The sequence below is a fragment of the Falco peregrinus genome, chromosome 6 (assembly GCF_023634155.1).
Source record: "Falco peregrinus isolate bFalPer1 chromosome 6, bFalPer1.pri, whole genome shotgun sequence".
Lineage (NCBI taxonomy): Eukaryota > Metazoa > Chordata > Aves > Falconiformes > Falconidae > Falco > Falco peregrinus.
The window spans coordinates 61,111,280-61,130,904 of record NC_073726.1 but is presented as its reverse complement, the minus strand read 5'-3'; the positions used below and the strand labels follow the sequence as shown (position 1 = coordinate 61,130,904).

Below are 19,625 nucleotides of genomic sequence, written 5' to 3'. Positions count from 1 at the left end.
GGTACCTGCGGGGCCAGGGCAGCCGGGTTTGTACCTGGCCGCCGCCTCCCTCACACCGCGTAGGACTTTTCAGCTGTCTTCGTGGGAGAAATGAGTGGCCCTTCACATGCCTGTGGCTAATGAAAGCTGTGCCTGTGCGCTGCAGCCCTGGAGCAGAGCAGGGCTGCAGGGTGTCTAGCTACCGCTCTGCCACGGGTGGATGGGTTGAGTTTGGTCAGCTACAGGCAGGCAAAAACTGCCTGTACCCCACCATCAGCTGTGTTGGTGGGAAGCATCTTTTTGCTGCTCAGTGTTGGCTTGAAAAGGGCTCCTCCCTGTTGAGGAGTGGGAGGCGTGGGGATGGCTAGGGGCTGGGTGCCCTGCCAGGTGGATGGGACTTTGCAGAGGGGCGGTTCCGGACTCAATAGAGCAGCAGAACAGAGCAGGCCATGGCATCCCCACCTTTGTTTCTCCTCTGTTGGTGCCAGCTTGGGAGGCCTGAGCCAGCTTCCCATCCCAATTTGGCCAAAGCACAAGCACATAAGCAGTACAGGACAGCTGTATCACTCTGCAGAACTGTGTTCCAATTTGCATGCTAATGAAGTGTTGAAAAAGAAGAGGGTAGGACAACATATAACAATGAAGTAAGAGGCAAAGTATCTATAACCATTTCAATTCAGAGAAACATTGACAAAGGTGTTGGAGGGTTAGACTTAAGAAACATTGAAGGAGTTAAACATACTAACCTGGCTAAGCAATGCTCAACAGGGAACATGACAGACACAAGGATTTGAAGAGTCAAAGCGGGAAGAGGGACTATCAGAGACAGTAGTAGTGCCACTTTGTCTCTCTTCCTGAACTGCTTCTGCATCTTTGATAAAAATTAAGAGTTGAGCTAAGGCACTGCAAAAAATTTAGTTCCCATTGTAACTGGGACAGTTCCCAGTTTGACATTGTTCTGGACAGGGCTCGCTTCATACTTAATGCATTGTGTTCAGAAGACCATTACTGTAGAAATAGTTCAGCAGGCATTTGGACAATGTTCTTTTCCTTTTTTTGAGAGACTACCACACCCTTTCTGGAAGTGTATAGACAAGACTAGACTGTATTTCAAGAGAGGCATTAATCTTAAAAGCATTTTTGCATGACTTAAACTCCAGCATAAATAATGTCAAGCATGTGTTGCATGTTCTCCTCTGGGTCTGCTTGTTGCCACCATTGTACAGCTTAACCATTCCATCAGCTTTCTTTACCTCCCGCATCCCCCTTGCCCCCAACCAGGATGACATTGCCCTTGTCAGAGCTCATTACACATCTCAGCAGAACTGGATGGCGTTTAGCTTTCAGAGTCACATTATTGATTTGAAGTTTGTGCTTGTGGTCTCTCTTCTCCTTCAGTGTCTGTAGTGGACATCAGTAGAAATCAACATATATCCCTGTGGGGAGAAGAACAGTCACTGAAATTCTATGAATTACAAAATGAAGGCATTCTTTTATTTGGTTGGTTTTGCTGTGTGTTTTTGTTTGCTTTTTTTTTTTTAATTTTGTCTCAGTCCTGTTTAAGGTCAGAAAAATCTCCTGAGAACAGCTGAGCCTTGGAAGTAACAAGTTTTATTAATCTGTCCTTTAAACTTTGCGAAAAAGCCCTATCTTTTCCTCAGTGCTATCCTTATGTACCATGCTAGCAACAGAAGGGACATCTAAAGATCATACCAGGCTACCCAGGAAAGTTCATTTGAGTCTTGATGCAAGAAGGCAATCGTTACAAGGCAGGATTATTTTTACCTCTTTTGAGCCACCTAAGAATTAGCCATTTAATCTAAACTTGTCCTTAAAGCTTCCCTCATTGTCAGCACGTACAGACAAATGAACCTGCAGAGAGCTGCCCATCACAGTCTAATATGATCATCTATGAAAAGGGGGAAGAATGGTCTTTCTTCCTATCGACCACAGCCAACAGACTGGGACTGGAAGTAGAGACTACAGAACTAGCTTTTAAATAGGAATCCCATTCACATTGATAGGGCACAGCAATTCTGTGTCCTCTCTCATTCCTAGTTACTGATGAGAGACTGGTTAGAGAAAGCAAGGTGGGAAATAGGCCCTACAGAACCATTAAGATCCTGTAACACTGTTGGCAACTAGTGCCACTGAAGGCAGTCTCCAAGCAATTATATTTTTCAGGGACTGCACAGCTGGCTGCTGCCAGGTATATGGGATGAAAGGAAAAATTAAAAACAACCTTTGCATTTTGTTTCCTGAGTTGTGCTTAACCACAACCAAGGATTTGAGACTGTTTCTGCAAAGCTGAAAATAACTGAGAAGTTGGTAAACAAGTTGAGAAATGTAACAGGCTTACTCATTTGCTGAGAGTTTGTCAGCAATGCCCTTGTACTGATTGATTGTCTAGCAACATTCTGTATGTTCCAACTAAGGGCTAGACTTTGATAATAACCAGGAGGCAAAGAATATTTTGAGAGCTCACTCACTACTTTTGACCACTAGCCTCAGTCATTATCACCAACAGAAAGCAGTCATCCTAGGTGCACAAAATTGAATTCATCTGCCTCTCATATTTCAACTATTCCTTTTAAAATCAGCAGGACTGTGTGGATAGCAATAACTAATTTGATTTGATTGACCAAACTTGAACAAAATGGTAACTGTAAACCTGTTTTCACACTGAATTGCAACTTGCAAGGCTGAGCAAGCTGTGCATTGATCACATCAACATTTATTTGGTTCTCACTTTTTCCTCTCAAAGATAGATAGATTTGTTTCTAATAGGATTTTACTATTATTACAGATTTCATTTTCAACCCAGGGCTTTTTACTGCTTTACTAGCTGAAGTCCAGCAAGTTTCTTGTACAAACAGAAGGTGAATAAATGCCTAGCCAAAAAAGATAACCTTTCATAGGAATGTCAAAAATCTCACCTGTGCAATTGTAATGTGAGGTCTCATCAACGTAACATTGGCCAGATTAGGAAGAGGAAATCCTTTTGACAGTTTAGCTTAAGAGACAAACACAATGATTTAGATATGCATTAGAAGGATGATAGGCACAGCTGTTGAAGGGCAGGTGTTTATATGGAGAGATTTCTAGGTCACTTTCAAGAATTAAGCTCTTACTCTTCACAAGCAGCCCTGGGAGGTAGACAATGCTTATTTACCAGTGGGGAAAAAATACAGATGCTTTTCTCTTGGCAGTATTGCAGCCAAACCAAGGAGTTTCATGTTCAATGTTACATACTCGGTGATTTGTCCCTAGTGACCTGAGGGACTGTTAATACAGCTCTAGCATCATTAGAAACTGCTCCCATTTGTCTCCATTAATTAAGGAAGGTGAAGTTCATCCCAATACAGACGGCTGGCACAAAGCTATGTCTCCCTCTAGGGCCTTAAATAAGGTTTATAGGAGGCAAAAGCTCTGTGCTGGTCTTATAAAGAGGAGTACATTTCACACACAGTGGCCTCAGGCAGGTGTGCAGACTAGAGAGACATGCTTCTCACTGATGCATCAGGGCCACCTTGAGTGAGGCAAAGGCAGATAGACTGCAATTTTCCAAGCTCTTTCAGCCCTTTTTGCAGAACTGTGCCAGTGACAGGGTGCACTTACACCCCTACAGATCAATCTCCCCCTTCCACTGCTTACTGACTGGTGGTCATTTTCCACTCAAGTTAATGGGAACTGGAAACTTAAGCAGAAAGTCAGTAGAAGTTCCTAGAATCACCCATGCTGCTGGAAGCTTTTAGATGAAGCTTTGAAATACAGCCTTACCATTAGCTGATGGAATTACTTCAGTCTGTAAGATGTAAGACAGGATGTTCTCCAGAAGTGAGATCTGCCACATATAAGAAAGCTGAGTTAGCCATCACTTCCTGACAGCAGTAGAACTGTCATGCCTTAATCCTGGATGGAGTTAGGCTCATGTTCAATTTTCAGCTGTCATTTGGCCCAAGAGTCATAAACTCAAGTGAACTTCAGTTTTTAAGTCTTTGGAACAATGCAGAGGAAGTGACATGCAAAATGTAAATGGCTTTCATCATGCTTGGACATTTTCATTTAAAACAGTCAGTTTCCTTTATTTGTGAGATGATTTATCACCAATAGGAAAGCAGGACCAGAACGGTTTAAATCCTTCCTCCTTAGCTACTCAGAACTGATTGATTATACTCAGAATTAAATGACTCCCTGCGGAGGCAGGGTTTTCCCTTGCAAGGCTACAACCGCACTAATTCAGGCATCTGAGACTCAGTATTTTGGCTCCCATTCCCTACTGTAATTCCAAGCATCTGTGATTAGCACCCACTGCACCTCATGGGCTGCTCTGCCTCGGTCGTGCATGTGATCGCTTTGGCAGCACACTGCTCCATCTGCTGCTACAGTTCAGACTGCTGCTCTGTGTTTCAGTTATGATTCGAGAGATCTCTCTGCTTACCGATGAAATGCAATACAGCAGTCAGGGGAACTACAGAATATCTCTTTTTCAGAGCACTAACTTGCCCCAAAGAATATACTTTTAAGTCCACAGCAAAGAGGTGGCTGCCAGAAGACAGGAAAAGAACCATCCAGGAATGAAGCCAAATGATTTAGAAATACAGATAAAGTTTAGCTGCTTAGCCTTTTGCCTGGATATCACTTATATTCCTGATTTGCATTTCCTATGTGCTTAAACTACGCGCTTACCTCAAAAAAGCCAACATTGGAGTGGGCTAGGGAGAACTGGAGCCTGAAGGAAAGAAGTGAAAGAAGATGAGTCACTAGAAAGGATAAACGGTAATTCTAGTCATGTGCAGTCACTGCTGTAGAGCTTCAGAGCTCCACAAAAAGTTTTTTGAAGCAATTTACCTCACACAATGCATACTGCCTCACAGAGAAAGATATGGCTCTCAGAGCATTGCTGAACATGCATGCAAAAGAATATGCTAGAAGGGCTGTAGCCAGAATGTGAGTGTGCTTCTCCTTGTGCTGTGTTTTGGAAATCCTACTGACAATTGATTTTACCAAGGATGTGCAGGCTCCCAGATATTTTGCAAGGATTTTGGTACATCTGCATAATGCTTTGATGTGAGCCTTACCAAGGTAGGAAGAAAAATTCATTTGTTGTATGGTACTGCTGCTGATGGCTGTCGCCAATGTCTTTGCTTGCAAATTACTTATATATGTACTCAAGTATCCAACATAAGATTTCCGAGTTTCCACAGCATGGGCATCCCAGCTCTCAAGGCAAGCTTCCAGCACACTCCAGATTTTTCTCTTTGAATATAGCTGCAAAAAAATCGCTAACAGAACTATCCTCAGTTTCCTAATATCTGTGCCCTGGTGAACTCTGCATATTCTTAACCCTGTAACTGTCTTCCCAAGGGACTTTTATGAAATCAGGGTACCAATTCCCAGCTGTGAGGTCCTGGTATACAGAGCTTCTCTCTTTAACATGTGACATGCTATATGTCTGAATGCCCAGCCCCCTGCTCTCCAGCTTTCTGGCCCTAGGAAGCTGCAGTGCTTCACTTGGGGAAAGTCTGCTATAAGAATATCAGTGTAGGGGAACTGCAGGGGTCCAGGCTCTTTCCTGTGTCATGGACTCCTCTGCACTACTTTAGTGGCACAGGTGGTCTAGAAAGCAGAGTCATCTTGCCAGCTGGGAAGCAATGAGGGAAGCCCTCAGGTGGTTCATGGTCATCTTAACTGGCCTGCACACTTCCTTTACCTAGCTCAGAAGGGAGAGCAGATAAATTCAATGAGACCACTGCCCTGCAGCAATACACAGCTGGTGGGCAGTCCACTAGGGACTGTGGAAGTTGTCACAGACAAGCTTCCTGACTCCTCTAAACTGTACAAGTACAGCCACATAGAGAATTAGAGAATCTAATGGAGATCAATTTATCAGGGAAACACATAGTTATCTGATCACGTGCCTAAACTGTAGTAACTTGGGGTTACTAACACTGTTTTCCAAATAGCTGGAAATCCTTTCCATCCCAGGTTGAGTTACCTGTTCAAACATAGCGAGCCCATCAATTTCTGGTCAAATATATTCAGAGCAATGCTGGTGTTGGCTGCCTGCAGAATAAAGAAAACATGGATTACCAGACAAAAACTGAGGACCCTTGCTGTGAATGTCACAAATACATGAAACAGCTTCTGTACATAATTAGGAAGATAAAATTTATGTAGGTACAGCTTTCTCCCTAGCTCATGGGCCATGCAATGCTGCACACACAGTGAATGCCTGCTTGTCCAAACAGCACTGCAAGCTGAAACATGGGTATTGAGCTTTCAGCAATCAAAATACATTTTCAGGTAAATGAACCAGTTACCAAGAGACATGACTCATGCCTGCAGAACAGGCAGAGTTCTCATTCCAGAGAACAAAACTGGTTGATCAGAGTTATTATATGTTTGGATTTTTGGCCATCTATAGGAAAGTGTTCTTTGCCATAGAAATTTCCTATAGGTTAAGTGAGGCCACACAGTCACCACCTGTGACTAAGGGAAATTTTTACATTTAAGTATGAGAAATTCAGCACTTTTTTTGTGCAGAGTTTTAACAGAAGGAAGAAACAAACATATTTAACCCTGAGTTAAACATCACCTTGTTCATTGTACTTACTACGTTCATTGCGAACAATGACTGGGTGGTTGAGTCTGGCAGAACAGCAAACACCTCCATGGAGCCCTGGATATCTACCGTGAAGGAATCCTGCTTTAAGCTGATGACAGGTATTTCAGTAGCCATTAGCTTCAACATCACTGGGTAGGGTGTAACTGAATATTTGGCTACCTGTAAGGTTCCAAGAGAAAAAAAAAAAACAAACCAAACAAACAGAAAAAGGCTTGCCTTATAGAACAGATTAGAATACTGCATTTTCTTATTCTTAAAGCAATCATTTTGAAGTAGTTCCTTACAACAAGGTTAAGGATAGCTACTAACGTAAGATTCTTTCAATCAAGCAGGAAGTAGAAGTTTTCTGTTCTGATAAATTAACAGTCTTGGCCACAACAGGAGGGCAATGGAAAGTTCCTTCCACTCCAGAAATATGATTTCTTCTATATCACTTTGAGAGAAATTAAATACTTGTTTGTGAACATAGGAAGGAATGGAACATAGGTGTGATGTTTAAGTCACACAACAAGAGAGCTCAGGGCTCATTCACTTTGATTCACCCATTTAATGAGACTGGTTCCTGCTCTGGACTGTCCTGAGAATAGCCTCACTCTGTCCACTGCCTGAAGAGCGAGTAGGCTCACCAAGTTCATTACTTAGAACAGAGGGGAATGAATATTGGCATCAGTGCTCATGGCACTTTATGGAGAAGACCATATGATGACTGCCCTTAGAATAGTCTTAATATTTCTGAGGAAGGAACTTAATATAGTCCAGGAAGCAAACAAGGATGTGAAGTTCTTCAAACCATGAATCTGATTTCATCCAACCTCAGTACTCTTGGCCTAGGGTCTTTTGTGCTCATTTTTGGTTTCTCACTCTGTCAAAGGCAGCTGGTGGAAGCCATGCACACTCATATTCTCTGTTCAGTTATATTATCTCCTCCACCTGAAATAAATGGATATCCTGTGCATCTGCCTCGTCTGTTCCATAGATGTAATGTTTCCCGCCCATCTATTAGCTTGGTTTCCTGCACATGGCCACTATAGTCCCTTCCCAGGTCTTTACTGGATTCCATTCTGCTAGTCAGTCACAGGCTAGTAAGGCAGACAATTATGCAGGTTTAGGCAGGAGAAAGGTGTTATTTCTGAGCTGAGGCCCTCAGAAGTCTCTCGAAGCAGGACTCATGACTGGAAGATTTTTCCTGCCTAGAGCTGGTTTTAGCTGGGAACAGCAGCAGCTTGGGCACAGTGCCCACAATAAAGATTGATGTGCAAGATCAGGAGCCAAGTTTGGTAACAGTGCAAGTCATCCAACTCATTGTGGGGCGGGAGGTGACAATGCCCATCTGCTCTACTGTTAATAGGAATACATGTCCCCGCTTCTCCAGCACAGGAGCCCTGCTGGCCCTACAAGACTGTGGGATACACCAGCACTGAGGTGTCTGACACCCACACCAGGTGGTTTCCTAAGAGCCTGTAGAAATAATGTTACTCACCTCAGGGATGATACTGCCAAATATCTCTGTGCTTATATTAAAATAGCTGCAAGTCTGGAGGAAGAAAAAAAACAATTTTTTTTTACCAGATTTGACCTTTATGGTCAGCTTTTCTCTAAATGCATTGATTTTTATACCTCTCAAATATTCTTGAGGGACTTAGTATACTTAAAGCTGATTCCCAAAAATATATGCCAAAATACTACCTAAGAAAGCAAGTGCTTAATATCATTATAGTTTGGGCTGTAATCTATAGGTTTTGGGACTTGCTGAACCTCCTGGAGACAGGCTAGCCAAGTCTGCCACCCTCCAAGCCACAGCTACTGTGCTTTGACATGTGCTTTGCTTCCATGGCCCCTGTAGTACTTTCAGTCTATGAAGATCCCTCAGAAAAGAGCTACTGAGGCTGCTAAATTCCCCAGACTAGATCCTTTGTCCAGGTCAGAGGAGTCTATGCCTCAGGTCTACAAAAACCTTTGTAGCAAGTTGCCAGCATTTGGAACCTTGCTCAGTGGAACTTGGCACCCCTGGCTGTAGCCTGAAGCAGCTATATATAGCCTAAGTGAAAAAGTATAAGAACACTCTAGTATTTATGATCTACTGTCTCAGGACTTTGCAGGCCAATTAGCAGCTTTATACAGCCCACAGACTGACAACTGGCAGGTCAAAGCCCCATCTTGGATGACCTGAGCCACTCTGACCCCATTCCTGTGTCCTACTCACCTCCTCTGCAATGGTGATGTTGAATGCCCCTGCGGTATAGTAAGCAAATGAAGAGGTCTGAAAGAAATACTCTGAGAAGGCAAGGTAGAGCATGGAGTTGTTTTGGTCTGGGATAGCAAAGGGCACTGCCACATAGGGAAGGCCAGTATAGTTTCCAGCTGGGTAGACTGTGCCCTAAACATTATTGTTAGAGATAAAAAAAAAAAAAAAGAGTCAAAATACAACTAACATGACTGCAAACAATTAATGCTACTTTCCTTTACCTTGCTTAGACTACTCATTTGGTATATAAATGAGTACATAGGGTTTGTAGCACACCCTGAAGACTTGGTGCTTTCAAGCAGATAGTGAAGACAAGTTCCAGAGATTGGAGACATTTATAGATGACACCTGAGAACTGTCTTTTGAGATGCCGATCACCTACTGAAGACAGTCTAACATCTCAGAAAGAGCTTCTAAGTTAAGGATCTACATATTCTTTGAAGACCATAAGACTAAGGGTCCTCATTGAAGAGCCTTACTTTCTCCTTTCCCCATCCCTAGGAATTTAAATCTGAGAACTGCTGCTTAAGACCTATCCAATGACCTCAATTACAAAATGGATCTCAAACCAGAGGTGTTTCTAGGTCAAAATCAGCACCTTATTCTACCCAGAAACAAGTTGGTAACTTGTGCAGAACAAAAGGATGCCTATGAAAGGGAAGTTATGTTAGGCAATGTTAAAAAACACTTATGTTGTCTTTTGTGCTCCCATTATATTAGCAAAGACTTGCAGATCAAATATTTCCAAATGCATCCAGATTAAACAAAAAAGGCAAAACTGATTCAAAGTGATAAAAGTACTTAGAGGTTAAGATTTTTTATATCCCTTTTATTAGTTCCCCCTTTCTCTTTCATCTCAAATGTGTTCTGTGTGTCTGTTTTCTCAATCCCTCCCCATGTATCTCAATTTCTGGTTGCCTTTTAAAGGCTATTAAAACACCTGAAGTGCTGAGTCATGCTGATGACCTCCCTGTTCAAGCCTCCCTTGCTGGATTCGCCACTCACTTGCTTTGTATCTTTCTCCCATGTTGCATCTTATGTGGGAGGGTAGCTCTTGTAATCAGCCATAACATTACGTCTTTAGTCTACCTTCAGTCCCTGCTTAAAGTCTAGTTGCTACAATACCCAGAAAAGCTTGACAGAAGCTGCAGAGCTGGTGTGCCATGACCAGTGACAGATACTAGCTTTTTGTTCCCACCTCTCTTATTTCTCTGCTGTCTCTTTTTAATATTTAATCTATAAGATCTTTGTGACAAGACTGTCTTTTCATTCTGCCTTCGCAAAGCACCTAGTGTAAGGCGTATTAAACTTAATTAAGGATCTTAGATAATATGATGATAACTATACTCAACCTTGCACAGAATGACAAAGCATTTCAGCATTAGGAACTAGTCTGATTTTAGTTTCAATACTTAAGGACATTTTTCCCTTTATTTGAAAGACACTTTCAGGTCTTCAAACTCCTTGGGCTCCCATGCTTTTTCAAAGGTCTTCTGTCTTACCATTCAAGGTGCTGGAGGCTTAGTTCTTCCTCCTATAACCTTGCTCTTTCTTTTCCTCTCTTATCTGACAGCAGATGCATCTAGTTAGTGCAATGTGTAGAAATATTCCTGTAACTGACTGAAAGTTCAAGATATTCATCAACAGGAAGAGAAATGGTGTCAAATACCATTTTCTCTCCTTTCCCATTCTCTTTTTTTCCTTCTAACTCACTTGGTCAACTTGTACTGCTCTCTTTTATATAACCAACTCAGCAGCGATTAACACAAAAGGATGTGGCTTTTAAATAATTAATTTTACAACAGGATTGTTAAAATGTATTAGAATAACAAATGCAACAATGCTTTGAAATGTCTTCTCAGATACTAATTCTGAACAGCAATCATGCTCATCCTAGGAAGTGGATCATACAATAATAAAAGCCACAGCAATCTTGGCAAGTAGCACTACAGGTAATTACCTGCAAGTCCAGGTCAATGAACGGTTGGAATACTGCTGGCAAGCTGTTTAAGGAGTAGTCTATTTCGGCCAAATCATCAATTGGCATTAGGACTGTAAGGGTGGTAGGTAAAGCAAATACCCAATATTACAAAAAGCACAGAAAGAATTTTATGTTTACTTAAAAATAAGTCAGTTTCTGAAGGAGAATGACACAAGTTGTTCCAAAGAGTAGGGAAAACCACAACCAAGGACCTCCTAACATGCATTCTGACCTAAGGCTTAATGCTTCTGCTGGCACCTTCTTTAAAGTACTTCCTTTAGTTTGTCTAATACTTTCTCATTTTAGAAAAGTAAATTTGGTCTTAATAAAAAAAATGGCCATACCAGTGCTTCAGGACGTAAGGAAGCACTGGGTTTTCTTGTCAAGCATTTCTGAGAGCATACAGAGTACCTCTAACTTGCCAACACTTTCCTAGAAAGGTGGGTCCCCGATCTGCTTAGGTACTTTGTTTTGCACATGGTATCTGCCCAACACCATGTCTTAAAGTGCTGTAAGTGTAACCCAAAATGGTTAGTGAGAAGTGTGGGTGGTGTTTTTGTTTTTGTCTTTTTTTACAAAGGAGCTTTTCATTTTGCCTTTGGCAAATCTGATAAATAGGCAAGCAAAACTTAAATTTGCAGGCAGGCTAGGGGAGCAGGCATCAGCTTGTAAAGTGCTATGCATGCAGGAGGACTTGGAGCATGGAAGGGAACAGAAAACTGCCTTAATATCAGTGCTGTGTGGCTTTTCTGACAACAGAAGTGCACACTGCAACATTTGCATATTGAGAATTGCTCCCAAGTCCTTGGCTCCTCAGAAATACAGTTTTCTTGTCCAGGTAGCCTTCCCTTTATTTAACTGTGGTCCTTTAAGTGAGAGAACAGACAGATCAGAGGGTCTGGTACCACCACTGGAGGCTTTGCTGACCAGCTGCTAAGCAAGTTGCAGGATTTCAGTGAACAGGAGAGGGAAAGCAAACGGAAAAGATATCACCAGTGACTCACCATTTAGCAATCTGATGTCTTCATCTATCAGCTGGATCCCAGATCTGATGTTGGGACATGACTATATAGAAGCACACTCAAGTTATGGCCCGATTAGTGTGGACCTGGAAGCACCTCTTACCTGTGTGCTAGCAAATCTTTCTGCTGATGTTACACACTTTACAGTATTTTTTTGTCAAAAACCTAAACTAGCTTTTCTTCAGCTAACTTGTTACCCAAGGTTTCTGCCTGGCGCAACATAAGCATGTCCTATGTCAGAGCTGCCTTTAGGGAACAAAGTGAGAAGTTGCCCGATGGGGATGGCAAAACCACAGCCTTAAGGAGCACAAGGAGACAGAAAACTCGTGATGAATGGGATGTATCCCTCTCCTCTATAAAGATGACTGTCTTAGATGAAAGACCTAACTTTTGAATGGCTCTAACTGAATAAAACCAGTCCCACCCAAGTACACTGGGAAGGACAACCCTGTCCTGGGGCAGAATCGCAGTCATCTCAAGCTTTATCTCCTCTCAGAGGCCTCAGGCAGGTTGTCATCAGAACTACCTCCGATATGAAGTTTAAATATGTCATACTATCAGGTGATATACAACCACCTCTCTGTGCATCACCCAATATGTTTTGTCTGCTGAGTATAAAAATTACTCAAAACCCAATATGCCTGTAGGTACACAGACAGAGACTTATTCTTCATCGGAATAGGATAACAACTACATTTTCCAGCCCTACTGCTGCCTTGGTTGAACCTAGAATATCTTGGCCATGAAGTTGGCACTTTATCTGGAAGCATTTCTGGCTGGTGAAATGGTGACCATGCTGACCAGACCAGAATAGGAATGTATTATTTTTTTTAGTTCTTCCTTTGCCAAGTTCACAGCACTGACTTGTGAAAGTCATACTCCTTAAACCCCTCTCCCACACAATGTTAAAGGCTTACGTTTGTGACCAAGCTCTTGTGAATAGGTTTCTTCAGATACTTGATAAAGAAGTTACGCAGGAAGCTAGAGGAAAGGAAAAAAGCAATTAATGGGTCAAGTACTGCAGTCATTAACTGGAAGTCATATCTCTGCAAAACATGGATTTAATGGCATCTGAGTTTGATATTCTAGTACACAGGGGAGCTTTCTGAAATGTAGCAGCTATCAGAGAGCCACCATTTAAAAGGAGATAACTTCACTGCTAGGCATCTCAGGAATTAGCCTGGATAGATTAATCTTTATGAATAAAGAAATCTTCATATTACCACCATCATGTATGTACAAACACAGAATCAACAAGTAGTCTCTGCACTAGGAACTTCCAATACAAGCAAAAACAAAAACCCAAACCCAAAACCAGGTGACAAGAGTGGTATTCAGACAGTGAGAACACAAGAAACAATGAAATAATGTTGCATGGAGTTGTAACCAGAAGCGCACAGACAGCAGTCTGGTTCTGTTCAGTTTTGATAGCACTGTGACTAGGAGTACCTAAGCATAGTACAACCAGGTAACTTCTACCCAGAGCTGAAGATTAGAGCAGTGTTTAGAAAGAAGTGGGCACTGAAGAAGCACAAGGGCTTGTTTGATGCTGTCTCTATCCTCTAGTCATGCAACATTGTGCACAGATACAAGGACAATTGCCATTTTTAGCCATTTTAACACTGGATTAGGGCCCTGATTCTCTGTCATGGTGCCTATAGATGCCTAAAAGTAATTCTGCGTGCCCTATTTTGTGAAGCTGTCTGTGCTGTGTATTGACAGTTACTTTCTCCTAGAGTACATACAGATCTCTTCCACTTACCCACTTTTCCCATTCAGCTTGATGTCTATATCACCAGAAGTTGTCCGGCAGCTGCTAAGTGATATTGATGTATGACCTGTATTATCCAGGGGTGTTGAAAAGATTGCAGTAACAAACACCTTTGAAATATATACTGTGCTTCTTCCACTGTCTTTGCTGCATAAAGCAAAAATTAAATAATTTTAAAAAGCTATTTTTAATGAGCTTTCAAGACTCATTAATTCTTAAAGGACTCTTTTCTGTCCACCAAAGATGAAGTTGTTTATCTGGGTACTTTTTATTGCATTGCTCATAACTAGAAGAGATTCTAATACATCTGCAAATTGAATATCCTATGCAAATTCCCAGCCAGGAGTTTTGAAAAATGATGTATTTGGGAAAGCAGATAATTCACTGATGTAAACTATTTTGTTCTACCTCCCAAACCTGCACCCACAGCAGAGGGAACAGGCATATGCTTGATATAAGATAGGGCAAGAGAGCTGTATTGGGATCTATCCTATTGATATTGAGGAAGGTTGACCCGTGTCAGGGCCTGGAGTGCCCCAATGGGCTCTGTGTCCTCTTCCCCACCCCTCCCAGGGCTTTGGCAGCCCATGCTGAAGGCCAGCTCCAATACGGTGAGACTGCATTATTTTGGATCAAGTTTTTCATAGCTTGGTTGTGAGACAGCTGTGAAAAGCCTCATTGGGGCTTCTCTGACCTCGGTTTATGAGCTGCATTGGAGCCAAGGTCTTTGGTTGAGCTGTGTTGTAGGTAGACCTGTGCATGACCTTGTACTTTGTTAATCCTGATGGTGCTTTGCTGGTCTGACTCCCTGGCTTCACCTGCCTCTTCACTTATGGGCTGACCTGGCGATCTAGACCGGTGGCTGTTCCTGGTCACTGCCACTAACATGCACTGCTCGCCTGTCTTGAGTACTTACTAGTGGGGGCACTGCCCCTCTGACTATGCCACCACCCTCAGGTTCAGGGTCCCCTCCCCTTGCAAGCAGCCAGCCCTGCCATCTCTGACAGCAGAAGCCCAGAAGTACATATTGGAGACTGCTGTAGTTCAGTCAATATAGGTCGTGTGAGTTGTGGGAAGAGGAGAGGGATTTCTTTCCTCTGAAACAGCCTGCAACTAGGAAGCTGTTGATACTGCTCTACAGATATTATTTGCTTCTCCATCTTCCATCAGCTTTTGGACTGTCTCTTGGAGACATAGCACAGGATTTCTAACAGTGTAGCTGCGCTGGAAGGGTTTATTATACTGGACTGTGATCTAGCACACTACAGTTTTTCTAAATGTGTCATTAGCTGGCAGGCGAGACAGAGCATCAGTCCTTTGCTATTTGCAGAGATGCATCTCAGCCATGGACTCTTTATCAGTGCTCATGTCTGAGGAGGCAGGGGCTGTCTCCCACCTGCAGACCTGTTCAGAAAGACCAGTCTGTACTCCTGGGTTACTGCTGCTGTTAAAGAGCATCTTTGCCATGAAGAGGTCACAAAAACTAAACTTTACATTTTTATCTTTATATTCTCCATCAAGATAGATCCCAGGACACATGAAGCTGTACGTACAACATCCAAGTCCTTATGTTCCAGTTCATATCAATGGTTAGAGAAGCATTTCCAATCACCAGTTTTATCCCAGTGCCAGGTAAGAGGGAGATGGAAGCACTGGGGAATTCAACAGCGGTGACTTGTATTCTAGAGTATGCAGAAGGTAAGGGAGAGAGAGAAGGTTTATTTCATCAGTCAGGATGAACATAAAACAAGATTCAAGTTTCAGTTGAGCACAAGTTGCCCCCAGAGAAAATACTTACCTTGAGATGTTGTATTTGACATTACCAAGCCCAAATTTCTCATAGCCACTCAAGTCGGGGAAATGGTCCTTCTCCATATTCTGCTTCAGGATTTCCAGCCCAACCTCCTTGGCTACAGGAAAAGTATGATCAGTTGTTGCCTTTGGTACTGTGTGGGAGTTCAGTTATGTGCTTCTGGCTTAGGAGATGGGACAGAGAGTCAGATAAGAGAGGATATCTCATCTGAGACCCAGCAGTGCCATTTCAGATCTTACTCCTAGTTGTGGCAAGAGTTGAACTTACTGACTTAATATCTGAAATTAAATGAACCTTGATATGATGTACAATGCTGCCAGGCAGCTTACTGTATCCAAGTACTGTGCTTTTAAACTTTCCTTTTCTTTATAGCCTGTGATAAGGTCACATCTTCCCCCTGCCCTCACTTCCCTATGTCTGTCATATCAGGATTCAATGCAATACCACCAGCAGCTCCTAAAAACATGACACATACCATATTCCAGCCCCTTCTGGGTGATCCTCACTTTGAGTCCAGGGCTGGCATTGAGTTGCCCACTGAGCAAACTTAAGAGGAGGAGAAAACAGCAAATCTTCACCATCTTCCTCATGTTTTATGGAACCTGTTAATAAATATTTTAAGTTATAGTAGACATTCATGCTATGTCATATGGTGGCTGTAGTCCCTTTCCCCTTCCCAGGGCAAGCTGTTCTGACACCACCTTTCCTTCTAGAAAGGAGAAAGAAGAAAGCCCAGCAACTATGGAAGAGAGGACCTGTTCTGCACAGACTTACAGAACTAGAGCTCCTCAGGGTAAAGGAGGACAAGTCAGCCTATTCGCTATCATAGGAAGTGGAGAAAGTGCTTGGGATAAGTCTACATGGACAAACCCTGTTGAAAAGGAAGAGGCATTGAATTTTTAGGCTATAATTTTATCTTTTCCCCCTCTAGCTAGTGATTTTTTTCCCCCCCAAAATATGTGGACCTTCCAGTGCCTCTTGGCGATTTAACAGACAACATTGGGTCTTAGTATTTAGAAAACCTGATCAGCTCAGTTATAGACAGATATCCCCACTGCAGGAGCCACTTATTAATATTAGCCACAACTCTGGGAAGACCCTTGTGTTCCCTCTTGACAGTCAAGAAAAGAAGATTATTTTGTGCCAAATTACAATGTTCTTGTTTCCCCTAGGCTGCATGCTAATAAATGCATTAAGTTTTATCCAGGAACTCTCCTCACAAATATCATGGTTCAATGGATGTTTATTTTTGCTTTCTTAATTCCCATTAAACAACTTTTTGCCCGTGATAGGAAGATAAGCACTTCCCACAGGGCAATTTGTTTTAAGACAGATTGACTTTACCCCTCTCCACCGTAAAGATGACTTTTAGGTTAGAGACCTAACTTTTGAATGGCTCCAAATGAAACCAGTCCCACCCAAGGATATTAGGGAAGGACAACCTTCTGTGAACGACAGATTATTTTTTTCATTCTGGATATTAAGGCACTGTCCTCAGCTGTGAGTCTCCCCTAAAATTTTCTGGGAGATGATAAAAGAGCAGATTCCCCTGCTGATGAGCCCAAACAAGTCAAGGGAAACAAGAGATTAGAAATAATATATAAGTTATTAGTAAAGGTACTTACATGGCCTTTATTAATTTGTTCTTATTAAATACTTTGAACATTTAAGTCCCTATCTATGAATGGGGAACCAGGCTATAGCATGCTTTAGATGAGGCTGGAAATCTCAGGTGCGTTTAAGTGAAGAAATATGGACACAAAGAAATGGTGTGGGAAACATACCTGGACTGTGACTTTTTAAAGATGTCTACAACAGTGTTAGAAGCTAAGTCATGGCATTCAACCCTATTAAAAAAACAGTGGTGATGTGACCAAAATAACAGATAGAGAGATGGATTTGTTTCAAGCATTTTCCTTCTTCCCTGCAAGACACTAAAAAGGATCTTTTGGATGCCTGGAATAAGACATCCCACTTTCCTGGCAGATTTGCTTCCAGAACGTCAGCTACCAAAACAAGAAAACAAACCAACAGGAGAAAAAATACCCACCACCATCAAATTACAATATAAAAAAAACCACAAAAATAAACCACCACCAAACATTTGAGGAAAACTAATTTGCCTGGCAGCAGAACAAGAGTGCTAAGTAGAAAACTTTCTGTGAAATAGAAAAAAAACCAAACCAAACCAACAAAAAAACGCCAAACAATAAAAACCATTTCAGGAAAGATGGGGGTTTAAAATAGATTTGCTCGTCTTCCTCCTAAAATTCAATGTCTACCTCTGAGGTTAGCCAAGGTAGGTAAGCTGAACTTATACCAGTTACATATATTAGTTGCCAGTGATGACTAATCACGGTATGGTTTTGGGGTGATCCTTCAGGTAATGAGGGAGCTCCCACACCTCCTCTTGGTCATTCTTCACAAAGAGAACTTGCTCCTAAAGACAGATACCTTTTGAAAGACACCCATCTTCTGTAAGATGCTAGTAAGTAACTTGTCAATAACCCGAAACAACTTACATCCTGACAGTAAATTCTGCTATTGGCAGCTTCTCTGTAATACTGCAAGACTTGTCACTCCCTTTGACAGCATGAAAAAAACCCAACAGCATGCATACCCACCCCACAAAAAAACCCAGAAACTAACCTCAAAAACCAAGCAGAAACTCACAATCAAGAAAATATATGTGTGGCAACCACTGGTTATGACTAACTAGCTAACCCACGATAATGCCCCACAGTTTCCCCTGCATTTGGTGGGCTATGCAGTGGATGATCACTTGGCTCTCCCCACCTTCTCATGCATATCACACAGTAGTTCTTGGTGGCACTACAGGATTTGCCACAGGGGTGGTGAATGAGTGAAGCAAATGCCCGTCCCAGGGGCTTCTGCGACTGTATCTAAACTGAGATGGAGCTATGCTGTGTGAACCAAAGGCAGCACGTAGCCTGACAGTCAGAAGCAGTTGCTGCCAGCAGGGTCTCCCAGGGAGAGTGGGAGAAGCCACCTTGACGGAGAATTTTAAAATCAAACTGAACAAAAATCAGAGAATGGTTTTGCTTTTTCCTTAGAGCTGTGAGCAGTCCTCTGCTATCTGTTGTTGACAGTATGAATTGCAAAGAGGACACATTGTTATGGTTGTCCTTATTTCCAGCTGCTACACTGCATAATGGACAGCTGCAAATACATGGGAATGTTTTTTCTAACATTGTTTTCATGTAATAAGTTTTAGTTTCCACAGGGCTGTTGCAGAGCTGAGATGAAACCATCTGTAAGCAGAAAATTGTCTCTCTCCTAATACCTGAAAAATTACTGTGATGCTACTGAATCATTCACTAGCTGTTTCATTATTAAAGATAATAATATACCTCAAACCTCTAAAATATTTTGAGTCATGTCCACAATGTAAGCAAACTGCAAAATTATGAGATAACATTGAACTAAATTTTGCATAACAGTTTCAAATACTCCCACAGAACACTTCTGCCTTTTAAAACAGGTAGTATTTTCTTTTAACTGACAGAAATTGAGAGGTGAAAAAACTCACCACTTCACATGTAGAACAAAAGCAAAGTACTGGAAGGAAACATATCTTTGACACAGGCATAGTTCTCATAACTTAAAACCTCAAAATTTAACCAGATTTAGCTACATATTTCTTTTCCCAACAAAGCCGTTCCACAACAAAAAGTAATCATGACATACCTCTCCTCCAAAGGCTGAAAAGAAGACCCTTGCTGTACCAGACCACAGGGCTGAGGATGCTGCCAGAAGAACCCTCTGCAACCACAGCCCTGTCTTTTAAAGGAAAGAGCTTGAGGAGAGCCAATTGCTGCCATCTTCAGCTGTATCATGGAGGGAGTGGCCTCTCTGGTAATCATGTCCCAAACTATTTTGGGTGTCCCAGGTTAAGTCTATCACTCTAACTTCATTTAGGAGCTAAGCAGAGGGCAGTGTAACTGCTGGGTGAGGGTGCTCAGGCACCAGGATGCTGAGCTTGGGGTGGTGTGTTGCTTTTGTGGCATACTGTTTTGGCACTGACTTTTCAGGTGGGCCTGAGAGGGAGCCCTACTGGAGACTCTATTCCGGTAGTTCCACAGGATTGATACCCATAGCCAGGTCTGTACTGTGAAAGAAATAAATGAATGTGCCACTGCTAGGAAGAACAGAGGGCAAACGACTG

At 42.2% G+C, this 19,625-nt stretch overlaps 1 protein-coding gene across 2 annotated transcripts; it reads right to left on the bottom strand.

Annotated features, from left to right (window-relative positions):
- Nucleotides 1-589: 589 nt before the first annotated feature.
- Nucleotides 590-19,384, bottom strand: LOC101914078 (BPI fold-containing family C protein). Of its 2 annotated transcripts, none has more exons than XM_027796805.2 (16): nucleotides 19,148-19,384; nucleotides 15,915-16,041; nucleotides 15,425-15,536; nucleotides 15,180-15,308; nucleotides 13,618-13,773; nucleotides 12,773-12,836; nucleotides 11,838-11,898; nucleotides 10,813-10,904; nucleotides 8,811-8,984; nucleotides 8,088-8,141; nucleotides 6,596-6,766; nucleotides 5,978-6,045; nucleotides 4,669-4,711; nucleotides 3,760-3,823; nucleotides 2,916-2,992; nucleotides 590-1,415 (listed from the first exon to the last, which is right to left on the bottom strand). In XM_027796805.2, exons 2-16 carry the CDS (start codon nucleotides 16,027-16,029, stop codon nucleotides 1,374-1,376), a joined length of 1,422 nt encoding a protein of 473 aa, XP_027652606.1. In that variant the 5' UTR covers nucleotides 16,030-16,041; nucleotides 19,148-19,384; the 3' UTR covers nucleotides 590-1,373. The 2 variants fall into 2 exon arrangements, with proteins under 2 accessions (XP_027652606.1, XP_055664319.1); XM_055808344.1 differs by lacking the exon at nucleotides 19,148-19,384 and adding an exon at nucleotides 17,224-17,291.
- Between the last annotated feature and the right edge of the window lie 241 nt (nucleotides 19,385-19,625).